This window comes from Hippocampus guttulatus, chromosome 6, assembly GCF_054856545.1.
Source record: "Hippocampus guttulatus isolate MCC_2025c chromosome 6, RoL_Hgut_1.0, whole genome shotgun sequence".
Lineage (NCBI taxonomy): Eukaryota > Metazoa > Chordata > Actinopteri > Syngnathiformes > Syngnathidae > Hippocampus > Hippocampus guttulatus.
Window position 1 is genome coordinate 10414915 of NC_141266.1, and position 17190 is coordinate 10432104.

The following is a 17190-nucleotide window of genomic DNA, read 5'->3' on the forward strand; positions in this document are numbered from 1 at the left end:
TATCTGCCAGATTATTACTGTTGATGTGCTATTATTATTTTAAATCAATATTTCAGTACAGAACCCCCATGACATGTTCTGCCCATCCCACACAATGCAGGTTTTCTGTTGTCATTTTAACTAGTGCCTGAATTAGAGGAGACGATGATGTTTTTGATTCACAAATTGGAAAAATAATCCTTTGTATTAAATTTTCTTGGGGTAGGAGGTTTGAAGATTGCAGAGGGAGTAAATTAGGATTGTGTTGCATGAAGATTGTGAACAAATACAGTATATATTTTTAATGAAGTGATTCCAGTGATTCAGTACAGTCAAACGAATTGGCGTTCTCATCAAGAGACCGATTCCAGTCTAAGTATATCCAATCTTATCCTCATATTTTCAGCTACAATAAATTGTTGTCCTTTAATTGTTATTAGTTTACACTTGTAAAACAGAACAATAAACCCATCAAGTGCATTAGCTGTTAGCTGTTGTTTCCTCTGTTGTTTCTGCCATGCTTCACGTAAATGAGTCACTTTTAAAACTTTAGTATGGGGCAGCGGTGACTTTGTGCAGTCATGTGGCTCTATTTCATTTGTGAAATCGAGTCAAATGCGAAAGGTTATGTTGGATTGTTGAAACAGTCATGAAGGCAGTACCAGTAATATATCTAAAAATAAATAAATAAGTGTTTTGATTGGATTTTAGCTCAATGCAAGGGGGTTTAAGGAACATTTCTTTTAACAAAAAATACTACAGAAAACGTAAAAGGTAAAGTATGTTGCGTTCAAACTACACTGACATGAAAAAGATGACTTTGCATTTGTTGTTACTGCCATTTTCTGTCATTTCATGTACAACTTCACCTTACCACCGCTCCTATTGGCTCTGCTGTCCTCCACCACAGTGTACCAATGTGGTGGCATCTGCCATCGCAACGTCACACTGGCAAACGGCCACCTTGTGTGCCACCAACACGACGCGACACGGTGTTTCGTCGCTGCACCCAAGCATAGACAATGAATGGGGTTGTTCGAAGGTGCATGGCTAAAAGTTGAATGAAAAATAAAAATCTGTAAATACTTTGAGATATGAACTACAATTGTTGATCGAGGCAAGTGTCGTCATGCTTTTTTCAGTTTTTCAGATTCAGAGATACAGTAAGTAAGTTTACCAGCCAAACAATCACCAAACCTCTCAGTCGTTCATGCATTCATTTTATCTGCTAAAGAGGAAACTGAAGACAACATCACCCCGAAAATAATAACTGAAAGAGCCTGGTGGTGAATTGGGTGATGTCAGTCAGTGACGGGCTTGATGGCATTATTGCAAGCAAAGGATTTGGAGCTACACGTCATGTCTTATTAACGCTTTCATCGAAGTCTACCTGTTTCAATACTTTTGCTAAACTAAAAATGTCGTATTCATTATGCCTACTTGCCAAGTAGGCATAATACCTGTCAAGTGGCGCAAATACCTAGAAATGAAAGCTGATGTCCATATTCATCTTATGAAGACAAATCCAACATTTTCAGTCTACAGCAAAATCAGTATTTGGCATCACTGCTTCCATAGGTTTACGGGAGAGTTAAGTGTCGTAATGACGGAATCAATGACTTGTCATGCTATGACACTGATGAGGCTGTTTGAATGGCAGGCTCGAAGGCAGAAGTAGCGGAGAGAGCTGCTTATTTCCTTTGCCACCATCAGCTCGACAGAATACAGAAAAACAATTCGCCTCGGGGTCCCTGTGATAATCAGTAATCATTAGAGATAAATGAAATTGTAGCTTACAAGCAGGGAGGATATGACTTTCACCTTCTTTGTGGTGGAACTCGGACCTTTAATTGACTTCCAAATTGTATTTGTCGAACACTCAAAATGCAAGCCAAAGCTATACCTTGTCCAAAATTTGCGTCAGTGCGCAATGAACGGCTTTGTTATTACCTGGCCTCCTGCCTTCTGCCTAAGCATACAGTGTGCTTCTGTTGAACAGCTGCTGTTATAATAAAGTCCCTATTTACTCTGTGCGTTAAGGTCAGACAATATTTTGCATTTTTGTTGTTGTTGTTGCCTGACCCTAAAGACCTCCTGGTGATCAATGACTGCATCTACAGAGAAGCGTCGTGGGAGATTGTTGCAATTTGGACACCCAGCAGACCCTCCTTTGCCTCGCCCACCTCCTACTTGTCACCTGCTGGCTGGACAATATTGTCCCAGAGGCCCTGCTGTACTATGGGTGAACAATGTGGAATACATGTGCATGTGTGTCGGGAAAGAGGTTTGAGGGGTAGTTATTATGGAACAAAAGGAAAGTAGTGATCTTTTCAGTGCCAAGATGAATCCAGGAAACCAGAATAATCAATTGAGTGTGTTAAATGGTTGTTCTCAGTTTACAGTTTAATGTCATTGCTGCTCTTAATCTGTCATGGGACAATTTCAGTTGGAGCTGACATTCTCTCTTTTTTTTTTTTTTTTGTCTTACCCCAAATGTGCCTAGCCAACTTTTTGTACAGTTTGTTTTCCCATCAGCCATTGCTCCTTCTTGTCCGCCGTTCACATAAAGCTCACTTGACTTTGCAATGTCAATCGGATTGTACGTCACATCGTCTCCTGCAGCAAAACACTGACGGTGTCTCTCATCAGGATGTCTCTCTATTACTTAAAATGGCCAAAGAGACCCATCATTCCAGTCTCTGTTGTAGCCTTAGAGCCACTCAGGGATGAACTCATTAATTCACAAGCTTCTTTAATATCTCAACTGATGAGGAAAGTCATCAAGCAGTATAGCTTTTAAAGTGTTGGAGTGGATTGATAAATGATCACTGAAAGTGATTCTTGCTCTTGTTTTTACTTCACTGTGTTCAATTAAACTGACAACCAGTGAAAAATAGATTACCTTCAACACAATGTATATGAATGCTGTATAATACAGTCAGGCAAAATAATGCACGTCAGTAAAACAAAACTGGCATAAATATTTTAAGATCAAATTTATTCAGCCATCACAAGATTAAACACAAGCTCAAAGTGGTGGCCATGACCTTCCAGACATTTACGTGTACGGCAATCTACTGCTTGGGTAACATTGGCGTAAGTGGTATTGTTGCACATGCATTTTCATGTGTTCAACTTCCCCCTTAGGTACCCTAAAGGCTGTTGTGTATCGCAAGAGGCTGACTACATTGGTGGCCCTTAGACAAGAAAGTAACTTGACTCAAAAGTTGGCAAGACTGAAAACAACTCGCTCCTCTTGTTTCCTTGCACCGCTGGTCAATCGGGAGAAAAAAATGAGAATCAAACAGCAACCTGTGGTGCTCCTAGCGGAAGTGAAGATATTTGGTTGGCAGCATGGACAGAGGGCAAAAGTGTGGGAGCTTTTCAGATTGAGATTCAAAGCCAGCGTGTAATCATTGTAACACGGACCTTGCTCTCTGCCGAAGATGGCCGGTGTGAACTCGCGTGCCCATTGCGCCGTTTGTGAGATTCGTGTTAATGTACAGTACCTTACTAGCATAACATGAGCGCTGTGGTTGGTTAGGTCTCTGTTAATTAGGGCTACTCGAGAATGTGTGCCTTGTTTATTTCCAAAGTGACAAGTACCATAATTACATCATACATGGGCACCTATTAGTTTTGCTTATACATGGGTGTATTCGTGGCCACTGCATTACTCCAAGCAGTGATATTTTGAGGATTTTTTTTTCTTTGTTTTAGTTGTAACACTTCCAAAATGTCTACTGGCATTAAGAATATTTGTCTCATTCCTTGTCAACCGGTCAAAGCTCCTAAACACACACTCCTGAACCTACAGTATAAATATGTCACACGCAAAATTGCTTGCTATTCCAACGAAGTTGCATAAATGCTTTCCATGCTTCTTTTTTTTTAATGCTATTAAAGCCTTGTTTTTGGTACAATGAAGGCCTGATGTGTCTGCAAAGTTTGGTGGGTTTGCGTTCATGTTTTGTGTCCCTTAAAATGTAATTCAAAATGGATGCTGCTGCTGCTGCTAATGATAATAGCTACAAAAACAATAGGAACCTTGCAACGGTCACTGCTAGGACCGTAATTACAAGACAGTATCAATTATGATAACGTGTCTATTTATACATGGCCACATTATGCTATATACTTTAAAAATGTTGTCCCATACAGTTACTAGCTACCTGTCAAAATTATGTAACTATATTAATGTAACTTTATTAATTTTACGTTGGATTAATCCTACACCAAATATGCTAATAAAGACTTATAATAATTAAAGACTTAAAATAAATATTCTCCAATATATATTGAAAACAGTGGGCCCCCCATCTATTAGCAGGGGATGGAGACCGGGCTGGCCTGCAAATAGCAAAAATCCATGTGTAAGGCTCATTGAAGAGCATATATTTATGCTTCATATACCAGGGGAAGACGGCATGTTGCATGTTGGCTTATTTTGCCCTGCGATTGGTTCGCTGTCTTGTCCAGGGAAACCAAGACAGCAAGTATTATAAAAAATGATGAGATTTATTTCAGAAAGGGGAAAAAAAACATGGACACCATTCACAGATCTGTCAAGCCCCTCACCCCCAGCGTCGGGTGCTCTCTTTTTATCTTGTTTTCTCTTTGGGAGGGGTTAAGGTCAGCACAATCAGCATTTTGAGCAACTACACAGAATGCAGTCGAGTGCATGAGCAGGCAACTTTGCTTATCTGCAAATTAACTGGTCAGCATTCAATGGTACGAATCGTTAGTTACATTTTAGCACTGTTATAAATTTCCATTACAGGCAACCAGTTCAGAATGTACCCTGCCTACTGGCCGAAGATAACTGGGATACGTGACCTTCGTGAGGATAAATGGCTCAAATAATGGATGAAAGGATAAAAGGTTGCCCATTTCGTCATTTGTGAGCTACCAGTCGCATGGCATTAACTCAGTCACAACCAGCCCTTCCAGTGTCATGATAGTGATATCCTGTAGCTGTCTGTCGATGTCAATGAATGAGTTTAAAAAAAGTTCACTCTCTCCTTTAATCCATTGTAAAATGTGTCGCTTGATTGACAAACAGGGCAGCCAGTCATAGGCCTGCTATGTGCCTTACCACGCATGTGCATACAAGGGCGCTCACCGGCAAAACTAGCAGTTTCCATTTTGTTCCCTCTCCTCTAAATGCAATAATAAAGTATAAAAACGATCAAGGGACCAAAAACCAAGTATTAAGTAAAAAGAGGATTTTTCTTTTCATTTTCTATTTTGTAGTGGGCTCTATGGCTCCACTATGATCAGCCAGAGCAACAAGGCACAATCCACACAGGGATAGAAAATGTGAATCTGTAACCTCCACGGAGAAAGGCCGAAACCACAATCCGAATCTAGGGTTCAACCAATACGTTCTTGCTGAGAGGCAGCTGTGCTCACCATTGTTTCACTATGATGATGCTAAAATCACCATATCAATATGTTGTGATCTGTATTAGCAACAGATGTGTTCATCTGATAAGTGTGCTGTAGTTCATTTGTACTTTCGAGTATATGAGCCCTCGAAGAGGGACTCCACACCTAATAAAAAGAACAAGTGACACCCAGAGCATTATCATCGTATCTAATCTCAAAGCAACATCAACTAGTTAATTCTCTAAACGGAGTTCTGCTAATTAAAAAGACTGCTGGTCTGTCAAGCACAGTAATGGCCAGCCTTGAATGGACTGCAAACATGACTGCAAGCTTTCCCGTATTGCTTTTGTAACAGAATCCACTGTCCCGTGAATTAGACACACTGTCAGTAGAACTAATAGTCTTAACACTCAAGTGAATCTGATGAGTTTTTCCCAGCAAGCAGATAATGAGCAGAGGAAAATAATCCCCTTTAAAACCTTCAAGGCCTGCTTCGTACAACTACAAATATGAGCATTGCAGGATTAAACATCAAATCGTGTGTGTGTGTAATATACAGAGAGAGAGAGAGAGTAACAAGAATTATAAAAAACACATTTTTCCTCAACACATTCCATCTGCACAAAAACAATTTCTCTCCATCGGGAAATAAAATAAAGGTTTTTTTCTGTACATCATTATGCATTGGCTGTATTTAACAACACTAATAGTAAAGAAGAAAGGAGAGCTCAGACGAGTACCCCAAATCCCCGTTCCTTGATCATGTTGACAGAAGCAACAGGGTTACGGTGGCATTCCAAAGTCCTGCTTCTACCTATGGAAAGGTTTTTCTTAAAATGGCTTACTTTAACTAGAATTCAGTGTGGCCAAAGATGGAATCCTGTTCGGCGATTGCGCCCTTTGGTGCTTTAAATTAAATCCTACTGTGGTGGGTTCTGCATGCCAAACTGCTAGCTAGGGACAAACTATGAAAAAAAAAACTTGTAGCAGAGCGAAATTGGCAATGTGGCAGCAGTCACGTGATAAGGTTTTAGGAAAGTGACATATAATAAAGTGTTGACTCATGTTTCCAAATAAGTTAAAACCACAATATATCATTGTAACCTATTTATAAGGCGCACATAGCAGGAAGGGTGCGCTCAATCCATATTTGTTCCTTGGTCAGTGCCAAAGAGAGATTACATACTGTATACTTTTTATCTTGTCCAGGGTCACAGGGAAGTGGGAGTCAATCCCACCTGACTGAACCAGCGCCAAGACTGATTACCAGTTGATCACAAGGAAACTGGCAGTCATTCATAATAATGCAGTTGTGAGACCCAAAAAATCTATTTGTGTTCTTGTGATTCTTCCCATCATCAACAGTGATCAATATTAATACGAGCATGATTACAATAATTGTCTAGCTCAGTCACGGAAGAAAATGTGTCACGTCTGGCCGTGTTTGTTTTTGTTTCAACTCCAGCTGGAGTGGAGGGTGTTTCCCTCCAGCCGGCGCATGTGTCCCCTATCATCATCACGCCTTCTACTTAAGGACTACGACTTCTGTCACTCCTTGCCGGATTATTGAGCTTGCTTGCTGTTTATGCTCAAGTGTTGTTTTCTAGACCCCTCGATCTCTTTCAGAATCATTTTGCTGTCTTCGTTCCTCGTTTTTTAAGTATTTTCATTATTCAGTCATTTGATCCTGCTCTTGTTGTTTTCGTGTAAATTGGACTCTTGGGATTTTGTTTGTATTCTTGGTGTTACTATTACCTTGTCTTTGGTTGATTCCTTGTTTTTCCCTAGATCCTTGTGACCAGCGTGTTCTGTTTCAGACTTTGTCGATTTTATGTTTTTGAGAGTAAACATTTGTATTAATCGCATTTTTGTCTGGGTCTGCATTTCTGGGATCCAAAACTTTATTGGGTTTGTTCCTGAACATGTCAATGTGGGTTGTTCAGTATGTGTGAGCTAATTGTCCCTCCTTGAGTTCTTATAATTTCTGTAATTTGTATTTATTTATTATCTTGCGAGATTGAAGGCGAAATCATGGCATGCAAGCAAGCAACAGCATGGCACTGCCAATGATGCAATGACATAGCCTAGGAATGAACACTAAGCATCCAGTGTGATGGCTGTTTCACGTCACTAAACCATTCATAACATTAAACTTCATATTTCCCTTGTATGAGTGAGATTGTCATTACAATTGTATTGTATCAAACTGTGAGGTATTCCGAGCATTTGATTTCTTTAATTGGATTTGCACAAGAGGCCAGATATTCAAAACATATTTCCGTTTTCCATTGCAACAATAGAGACCAAAATCATGAGCTCAATGTACAACCGATTCGAGATCTGGTAACAACAAACGTACATTTCAAGTAGCTTGCTAAAGAGTCTACTAGAGTCACAGTTTGATGTCTTTACTAGCTTTGCCCTGCCAGCCTCTGCACATGGAGTGCCAGCTGCCCCACCAACATGTCACAGCCAAGTTCCAAATTCTCCAGCATGTGCACAATTGCAGAACCAGATCCAACTCTATGAGACACAACTTGACGCATACATGGAAACAGATGGACTAATGCTGGATGAGAAAAGACATCTCTGCGAGACAGAAAATGACATTATTCAACAGGATTCTTTTCAATTGCAGCATGAGTGGGTTTTAGGCAAGCCCCTCTTCACATCAACACAAACTATCTGTCCAGTCACCTTTTCTTTACAGCAAAACATGAAAATAGGAAAACTGTGCATCTCACTGCCAAGTACAGTATACTAAATAAGGAAATCTCATACAAAGTAAACATTTGTAAAATTCTAAATACATAATGATACATATTCCAAAGCAATCTACAATTTTGGAGCCCAATAAACAAATCGACAAATATAATGTAAATCTATGTTTGTTGCTAAGAATGACCATCAGTCACATACAGTACTGAATGCAAGCAGATTTATTGGCTAGAATACACAAGTTGCAAAGTGTACATATATTTTGGCCACAAGATTTCAGCGGGCGCTTTTGCTGTTTGAAAACACATTTTCTAATATGATTCATTTAATCATTTCCTGGCGCTCACCATTTGTCGGTTCCAATGATTCAGTGAAAATATGAATCCCGGAAAATGTCAGATTTTTCTCATCACTCTGTTTAGATCAGACTTTAAATGATATCTGTCAAAAACGAAATAGCTTTCCTTCTGTGTCCCATTAAAATGTACCCACAGGTATGGCATTTTTATGGTAATGTGTGAACAGAAAGGACAGAGGAGCAATGGAGTTGCTCTGAATACCAAGTGTGTTTTCAAGCGGCAAAAATGAACATGACCTTGATGTCGAAAAGGTCAGTCCATAAGCTTGGACAAGGGGAGAAGTTGATGTGGTGTTCCCTCCAAACACAAGGGAGCGAGAGCAGAAATTACAGTGATGCCGATATGTTTCTTTTAACCTGCGTCAATATTCATGTTTGTGTCCTGGGAAACATGCTTGTGTACAGGCATTGCCAGCAGCGGTATCCAGATTTGCCGTGCAGGCACAATGAGGATGGAGGAGCCAAACGCACTCTCGACCGCACGCCAATTACCGGTACTTGGGATGCAGCTGGACCAGAGGACACCACCAGGGATGCAGGGTGGTCCACCAGCTCCACTGGCACTTCCAGACAGAAACGCAGGATGAGGATGCAGCGACCCAAGCAAACATACCCACTCACATACCAATTCTCAGACCCCGACCCACCAATAATTATTTTAAGTGTGCTTTTCTATTCTATTCTAAAATTGTGACTGATCTAATATAGCAATTAGGATACCTTTCAGACAGTGTTCTGCCGTGACTAAAAACAACCCCCCCCCCAAAAAAAATATTCAACAATCTTAGTAAAAGTCCCCCCCCCCCACCCTGCCACGCCTCCAAGCGAAAAACAACCTCCCTTCCTTGAGCCATCACCCTATTGTAGTGGAGAGGTTTTTGTGTCCTAATGATTCCAGGAGCCATGTAGTCAAGGGCTTTATTACCCTTGACAGGGTCACACAAGGTGAGGGACCAGACAAAGCATGGCTTTGGGTGATATAATTGGACCTCGTTTTCCATTTCCCAAACACGGGTCACCGGGGCCCCCCTCTGGTATGGAGGTGGGGTTCGATGTCCAGCGTTTGGTGGCCGGGAAAGCACCCATGGGGCACAGCCCGAAAAGACAACATGGATTCCATTCCTATGGGCCCATCACCTGTGGGAGGGGCCAAAGGGGCCGAGTGCACTGTGAGCTGGGCAGCAACCAAAGTCTGGGAACTTGGCAGTCTGTTCCCTGGACAGATTCTCTTGGGACGCAGAATCACCTCTCTGGCAGGGAAGGACATAGTTGTGCTTGCCTCCACACACAGCCTCGGGCTCTGGTACCAGTCTTCTCGAGAGGGGTTGGACTCTCTTCCACTCTGTAGATGCCCACAGTGAGAGATGCTGAGCAGGTGTGGGTATAGTTATTGCCCCCTGTATTTTGTTTTGTTTCTTTGTTTATTCTGTCATCAGAAAGTACATTCCACAATATTCAACAATGTAAGAACCAACAGTCATAAAGAATGGTGACTGAATGGCACAGGCAAAAGCCCAAGGTTATTTAAGCCTGGCCAATTTTGCTTTAAATTTTTTCTCTTGCAAGGTTCAGATAGTTGGTCAAGTTACTAGTTTACAATGTCTGCCAATACAAAAAAAATAAAATAAAATAACAATAGACATCCATCCATCCATCATCTACCGCTTATCCGGGGCCGGGTCGCGGGGGCAAAAGCTTTAGCAGGGAAGCCCAGACTTCCCTCTCCCTAGCTACTTCTTCCAGCTCTCCCCGGGGGATCCCGAGACGTTCCCAGGCCAGCTGGGTGACATAGTCTCTCCAGCGTGTCCTGGGTCTTCCTCGGGGTCTCCTCCCGGTGGGACATGCCCGGAACACCTCACCAGGGAGGCGCTCAGGAGGCATCCGAATCAGATGCCCAAGCCACCTCATCTGGCTCCTCTCGATGTGGAGGAGAAGCGGCTCGACTCTGAGCCCCTCCCGGATGACCGAGCTTCTCACCTTATCTCTAAGGGAGAGCCCGGACACCCTGCGGAGAAAACTCATTTCGGCCGCTTGTAACCGGGATCTCGTTCTTTCGGTCACGACCCATAGCTCGTGACCATAGATGAGGGTTGGAACGTAGATCGACCGGTAAATTGAGAGCTTCACCCTTTGGCTCAGCTCCTTCTTCACCACGACAGACCGATACAACGTCCGCATCACAGCAGACGCTGCACCGATCCGCCTGTCGATCTCTCGCTCCCTCCTGCCCCCACTCGTGAACAAGACCCCAAGATACTTGAACTCCTCCACTTGGGGCAAGATCTCCTCCCCGACCCGGAGGGGGCACTCCACCCTTTTCCGACTGAGGACCATGGTTTCAGATTTGGAGGTGCTGATCTTCATCCCAGCCGCTTCACACTCGGCTGCGAAACGCTCCAGTGAGAGTTGGAGAGCCCCGCTTGAAGGAGCCAACAGCACCACATCATCTGCAAAAAGCAGGGATGCAATACTGAGGCCCCCAAAACGGACCCCCTCAACGCTTCGGCTGCGCCTAGAAATTCTGTCCATAAAGGTTATGAACAGAATCGGCGACAAAGGGCAGCCTTGGCGGAGTCCTACCCCCACTGGAAACGATTCCGACTTACTGCCGGCAATGCGAACCAAACTCTGACATCGGTGGTATAGTGACCGAACCGCCCGTATCAGGGGGTTCGGTACCCCATACCCACGAAGCACCCCCCACAGAACTCCCCGAGGGACACGGTCAAACGCCTTCTCCAAGTCCACAAAACACATGTAGACTGGTTGGGCGAATTCCCACATACCCTCGAGGACCCTGCTAAGGGTGTAGAGCTGGTCCACTGTTCCACGGCCGGGACGAAAACCACACTGCTCCTCCTCAATCTGAGGCTCGACTTCCTGACGGACCCTCCTCTCCAGCACCCCTGAATAGACCTTACCAGGGAGGCTGAGGAGTGTGATCCCTCTGTAGTTGGAACACACCCTCCGGTCCCCCTTTTTAAAAAGAGGGACTACCACCCCGGTCTGCCAATCCAGAGGCACTCTCCCTGTTGACCACGCGATGTTGCAGAGGCGTGTCAACCAGGACAGCCCCACAACATCCAGAGCCTTGAGGAACTCCGGGTGGATCTCATCCATCCCTGGGGCCTTGCCACCGAGGAGCTTTTTAACCACATCTGACACATGACTTCAACCACAGAGATAGGAGAGCCCACCTCAGAGTCCCCAGGCTCTGCTTCCTCCAAGGAAGGCGTGTTGGTGGAGTTGAGGAGATCTTCGAAGTACTCTGCCCACCGGTTCGCAACGTCCCGAGTCGAAGTCAGCAGCGCCCCATCCCCACTGTACACAGTGTTAGTGGTGCACTGCTTCCCCCTCCTGAGACGTCGGATGGTGGACCAGAATTTCCTCGAAGCCGTCCGGAAGTCGGCTTCCATGGCCTCACCGAACTCTTCCCACGCTCTGGTTGTTGCCTCGACGACCACCGAAGCTGCGTTCCGCTTGGCCAGTCGATACCCGTCAGCTGCCTCTGGGGTCCCACAGGCCATAAAGGCTCGATAGGACTCCTTCTTCAGCTTGACGGCATCCCTTACTGCTGGTGTCCACCAGCGAGTACGGGGGTTGCCGCCACGACAGGCACCAACCACCTTACGGCCACAACTCAGATTGGCCGCCTCAACAATAGAGGCACGGAACATGGTCCACTCGGGCTCAATGTCCCCCGCCTCCCCCGGAACATGGGAAAAGCTCTGTCAGAGGTGGGAGTTGAAACTCCTTCTGACAGGGGATTCCGCCAGACGCTCCCAACAAACCCTCACAATACGTTTGGGTCTGCCAGGACGGACCGGCATCTTCCCCCACCATCGGAGCCTACTCACCACCAGGTGGTGATCAGTTGACAGCTCCGCCCTTCTCTTCACCCGAGTGTCCAGAACATGCGGCCGCAAATGCGATGATACAACTACAAAGTCGATCATCGAACTGCGGCCTAGGGTGTCCTGGTGCCAAGTGCACATATGGACACCCTTATGTTTGAACAAGGTGTTCGTTATGGACAATCCGTGGCGAGCACAGAAGTCCAATAACAAAACACCACTCGAGTTCTGATCGGGGGGGCCGTTCCTCCCAATCACGCCCCTCCAGGTCTCACTGTCATTGCCCACGTGAGCATTGAAGTCCCCCAGCAGAACAAGGGAGTCCCCAGCAGGAGTACTCTCCAACACACCCTCCAAGGACTCCAAAAAGGGTGGGTATGCTGAGCTGCTGTTTGGTGCATATGTACAAACAACAGTCAGGACCCGTCCACCCACCCGAAGGCGGAGGGAGGCAACCCTCTCGTCTACCGGTGTGAACCCCAATGTACAGGCACTGAGCCGGGGGGCAATGAGTATGCCCACACCTGCTCTGCGCCTCTCACCGTGAGCAACTCCAGAGTGGAAGAGAGTCCAACCCCTCTCGAGAGAACTGGTACCAGAACCCAGGCTGTGTGTGGAGGCAAGTCCGACTATATCCAGTCGGAAATTCTCTGCCTCATACACCAGCTCGGGCTCCTTCCCTGCCAGAGAGGTGACATTCCATGTCCCAAGAGCTAGCTTCTGCAGCCGAGGATCGGACCGCCAAGATCCCCGCCTTTGGCTGCCGCCCAGCTCACATTGCACCCGACCCCTTTGGCCCCTCTCATGGGTGGTGAGCCCATGGGAAGGGGGACCCACGTTACCTCTTCGGGCTGTGCCCGGCCGGGCCCCATGGGTGTAGGCCCGGCCACCAGGCGCTTGCCAACGAGCCCCACCTCCAGGCCTGGCTCCAGAGGGGGGCCCGGTGACCCGCGTCCGGGCAAGGCAAACCTTGGTCCATATATTTTTCTCATCATAAGGGTCTTTGAGACGTGCTTTGTCTGGCCCCTCACCTAGAACCTGTTTGCCATGGGTGACCCTGCCAGGGGCATAAAGCCCCAGACAACTTAGCTTTTAGGATCATTGGGACACTCAAACCCCTCCACCACGGTAAGGTGACGACTCACGGAGTTGGTATTTGACAGAATTCAAATAATTATTTACCGCCTTCAAAAATAACTTAAAAATAACAAAAAGGTACTCAAAGCAACTCAATTGCTCCTCTGTCATTTCTGTCCACACATCGTCATATTAATGCTATGACAAGGAAATAGGGAAAGGGAAAATGTCTTTTTTGACATATGTCATTTAAAGTCTGAACCCAAGAGAGAATCTGTCATTTTCCAGCATTCAATTTACCACATAATCACTCAAGGAAAGGATCAAATGAATCATATCAGAAAATATCTTTTCAAACATCAAAAACCTCTGCTGAGGGCTTGATACCAAAATATGTGTACACTTTGCAGTTTGTGTTTGCTGGCCAAAAACTGATTGCATTCAGATGTTGTTGGGTCCGTCGGGAAGACAAATCTCAGATGTAGGATGAAGAGTGTGATTTCTGTTTCGGCCGTGAAATGAAAAAATTTAAAGACATTTCAGAGTCTCTTTACTCCCATATACATGTATAAAGAGATAAAGAGAGAGAGAGAATGTAAACACCACGAACTTAACATGTACTGTACATATATCTTGTGTTGTTTTTCCCTTCCATTTTGACAATTTATTGCAAGTCAGTGGTACTGAGGGGAGCCCAATGAACTAAAGTAAGTACCACTCACATCTATGTTACATTAACAGCTCACCACTCAAGCACCAAAAACTGTAAATGCAGCACACAAATGCAACCGTTAATCAGACCTGTACATACCCTTGCACTCTGTCAATAAGCATTAGCTTCTGACTGATTGCCATTTGTGTAATGACTCAATCCCCACTTCTAATTCATACACCACTCACACACTGATTGATGGGGTCGCAGCACAGTCCTTTCAGGCATTGATCTTCTGTCAATGATTTTAAAAAGTAATCCTAAATTCTATTTTCTGTTTGGCTGTCACATCATTGAAAATATCTCCACGTTACAGGCGCATTATGCATTTCTTAAATATTTATGTAGCTTGAGCATCATAATCAACATTTTGTGGACTCTGTGGAGTACATTTGATCGAAAATGGCATACTTTATCTGAGCTTTTTATTTTGTTGTTAAAAGACAGTTATAATACATGGTCCAGTTCAGGTCTCGAGTGGGGAACATTGACTGAGCCACAAATGCAACAAAAACGACATGTAAATTGAGCAACTAAGCTCACAACACAATTCTATAAAAACATTCTTGTTCAGAAAGAAAAAAACAACAACAAAAAAACAGTGTTGAATAGTTATGAATCAGCCAGACTGTTATTGCTTCCACTTCCATTGCATCACAACATCAATAAGAACAAGCTACTACATCAAATCAAGTCTGTCTTCTGGGAATTAAGAAAAACAACAACAGCAATGACCTCTTAATTCTATCTCTCCTTTATCCACCCAGAGTCATTGTTAATGTTGTCTGTTCAGTTTCTAACATTTCTATTTCGATTCCATTCTCTGTCTATCTAGGGTCGATGTTTTTTTGGCAGCGATCTTAGATAACGGTGTGGTATGAAAGAAGCATGAGGCACAGTTTAGTTTATGACAGGCTGCATGCCCCCCTGATCAGAAACAATAACACAGTTCTCTTTTCACTTCTGGGACTCACAAGATGGGCACCAGTGGCTTCCACCAAACACCCTAGACAACTGGAAAATGATGGAAGAAAGGCAAATGCTTGTCTAACCTGGCGAGTTTATTCTCTTTTACATGCCTACATGGATCTACAAATATTTGAGTGGCAAATATATGAAGTGCAAAGGCTGTTCGATGGTGCAGTTGATCAACTGGATGTCACCTTCACAGTTATGTTTCTAAATTGCATTGATACTGAATTTAAAAAATTCTCCATGTTCATCATAGGGTCATCCATACTGTATTCATTCAATACTTTGGTCAGCAAAGCACACAAATGCTTGAGGCTTATGTCTCCACCAAATAAGTCTGTTACACTGTACCATTACCAGTTTTGTGTGCAAGAAAAGCATCTCTTGGTTGTCATGGGCATAGTGAGACAACTATCGGCAATTGTGGTTTCCTAAAACATGATGATTTTGGAGATACAAGGATTCCGCAATATGCAGGTCAATTAACAAATTACTTCCAAATACTGCATATTATTTTTGAACACCCATCCATCCATTCTCTGTACCGCTCATCGTCACTCGGATCACAGGTATGCTGGAGTCTATCCTAGCTGATTTTAGCAAAGAGGTGTTGTAAACCCGGGACTAGTCAACAGCATTTCAATTCATTCCACAGCATTTCAAAATAGCACTGTTTTTTTTTCTCGAAACATTATTGAAGAAGCTTACTGTCATGAAGCCATCCAGTAGACCAGATTCAGGTTTAGGGGGAGCCTGAAGTCGTTCCATGGACCACTTCTCTATGATGGAAGCCACCTGGCTGTTCTCGGTGTTGAGAATCCGAAAGCCAGTCATATTTACACCACTGTACCGATATGGCTCCAAATCAAGGGCAAACAGATCCTGAGAGGACAAACAAAGTAATTAGATCCAATTTATAATATACTAAATAACTTATGAAAACAAATGATTCAGCTGTTGATGAAGCGGATGAAACGTCACTCGACATCACTCAGTTACTGACTGAACTTAATTGTTTTTCACTTGATTATGGCCTATAAGGATTTGTTTTCCATATTTGTACTGCAGTTATAACATTTTGACGTTACGGGTGACATGGGATGAACTTAAAACATTCATGAGAAATTAAAGTCAGCTATGGGGAACAGTCAAAGCAAAAGGACCAGGATGAAGCTATTAGGTTTTAATTATAGTTGGATAATGAAGAAGCAAACACCGAACATCTCTCTCTCTTTTTTTAAATGATATCTCCTGGCAAGCACCTTTTTTCTTCAATGATAAAGATCACAGTGAAAGGGGGGTGGGGGGGGGGATCAAACAGATAAAATATACTGTAGATACATAAATTAAGGGGAAAGAGAGACATCATGCTCTGTTTTGGTATACAAATATCAGGTCTCTATGTAAAGTAGGTATAGACAGTTTTACTTACCAGTGTGGTAAAAATATAATGATAGTATTCTGTCATCATCCCCATAGCAAGAGCCTGAGAAGTTGAAAGAAGGACAGAGTTAGACACCTACAAAGGTAAGATATTCAAGATTGAATATTCGCACACATAAGCATTTCTTTGATGATTGTATTGACTGGCTGTAAATCAACTATCGTGACAAGGCAGACATTTTGCTTCACTGCTGGAAGCTTGAGCAAAGATGGAAATGAATAAGAACACAGTTGGCATGCTGGAGATAACAAAACATAAAGTCAATTCAATACAGTTGTCCGTTCAAAATGTTTCATGCACAAGGTAGAACAGCTGTATGAAGTCAATGGTCAACCATGTTTATTATCATATCATTTGAATCAAAGGCGAGTAGTGTCTTTGTTGCAAAGTTTCTTCATCGTTTTTCTCCTCACAAGCCGCTACCTGAGGTCTGATCTTATATTGGATTTTGTTGGATTCAGAGCAAATTCTGTTGGCCCTGATTGCTGGCCCCCTGGTGATTTTCTTGTGCCTTTCGGTGCCCAGTCTGGTCTCTGGAGAGTGGCCAGGTTGGAGGAAAATCTCAAACCGTGTATGCAGGTGAAATAGGCAACTGGTTCCTCCGGATACTCACAACATAGAAGAGTTCAAGGTTACAAAACCAAACCAAAAAAAAAAAAAAAAAAAAGAACTAGCTGCGGTTGTGCAG

At 43.7% G+C, this 17190-nt stretch overlaps 1 protein-coding gene across 1 annotated transcript in view; it reads right to left on the reverse strand.

The window, feature by feature from the left end:
• The window catches only part of LOC147203508 (glutamate receptor ionotropic, kainate 2-like), a 141954-nt gene that overhangs the window by 72532 nt on the left and 52232 nt on the right, over positions 1-17190 (reverse strand). Inside the window, exons 5-6 of the mRNA XM_086113181.1 lie at positions 16491-16544; positions 15767-15940 (exon numbers count right to left, since the gene is read on the reverse strand). Of these exons, the coding sequence (XP_085969307.1) occupies positions 15767-15940; positions 16491-16544 (228 nt within the window). The remainder of the gene's footprint in view (positions 1-15766; positions 15941-16490; positions 16545-17190) is intronic.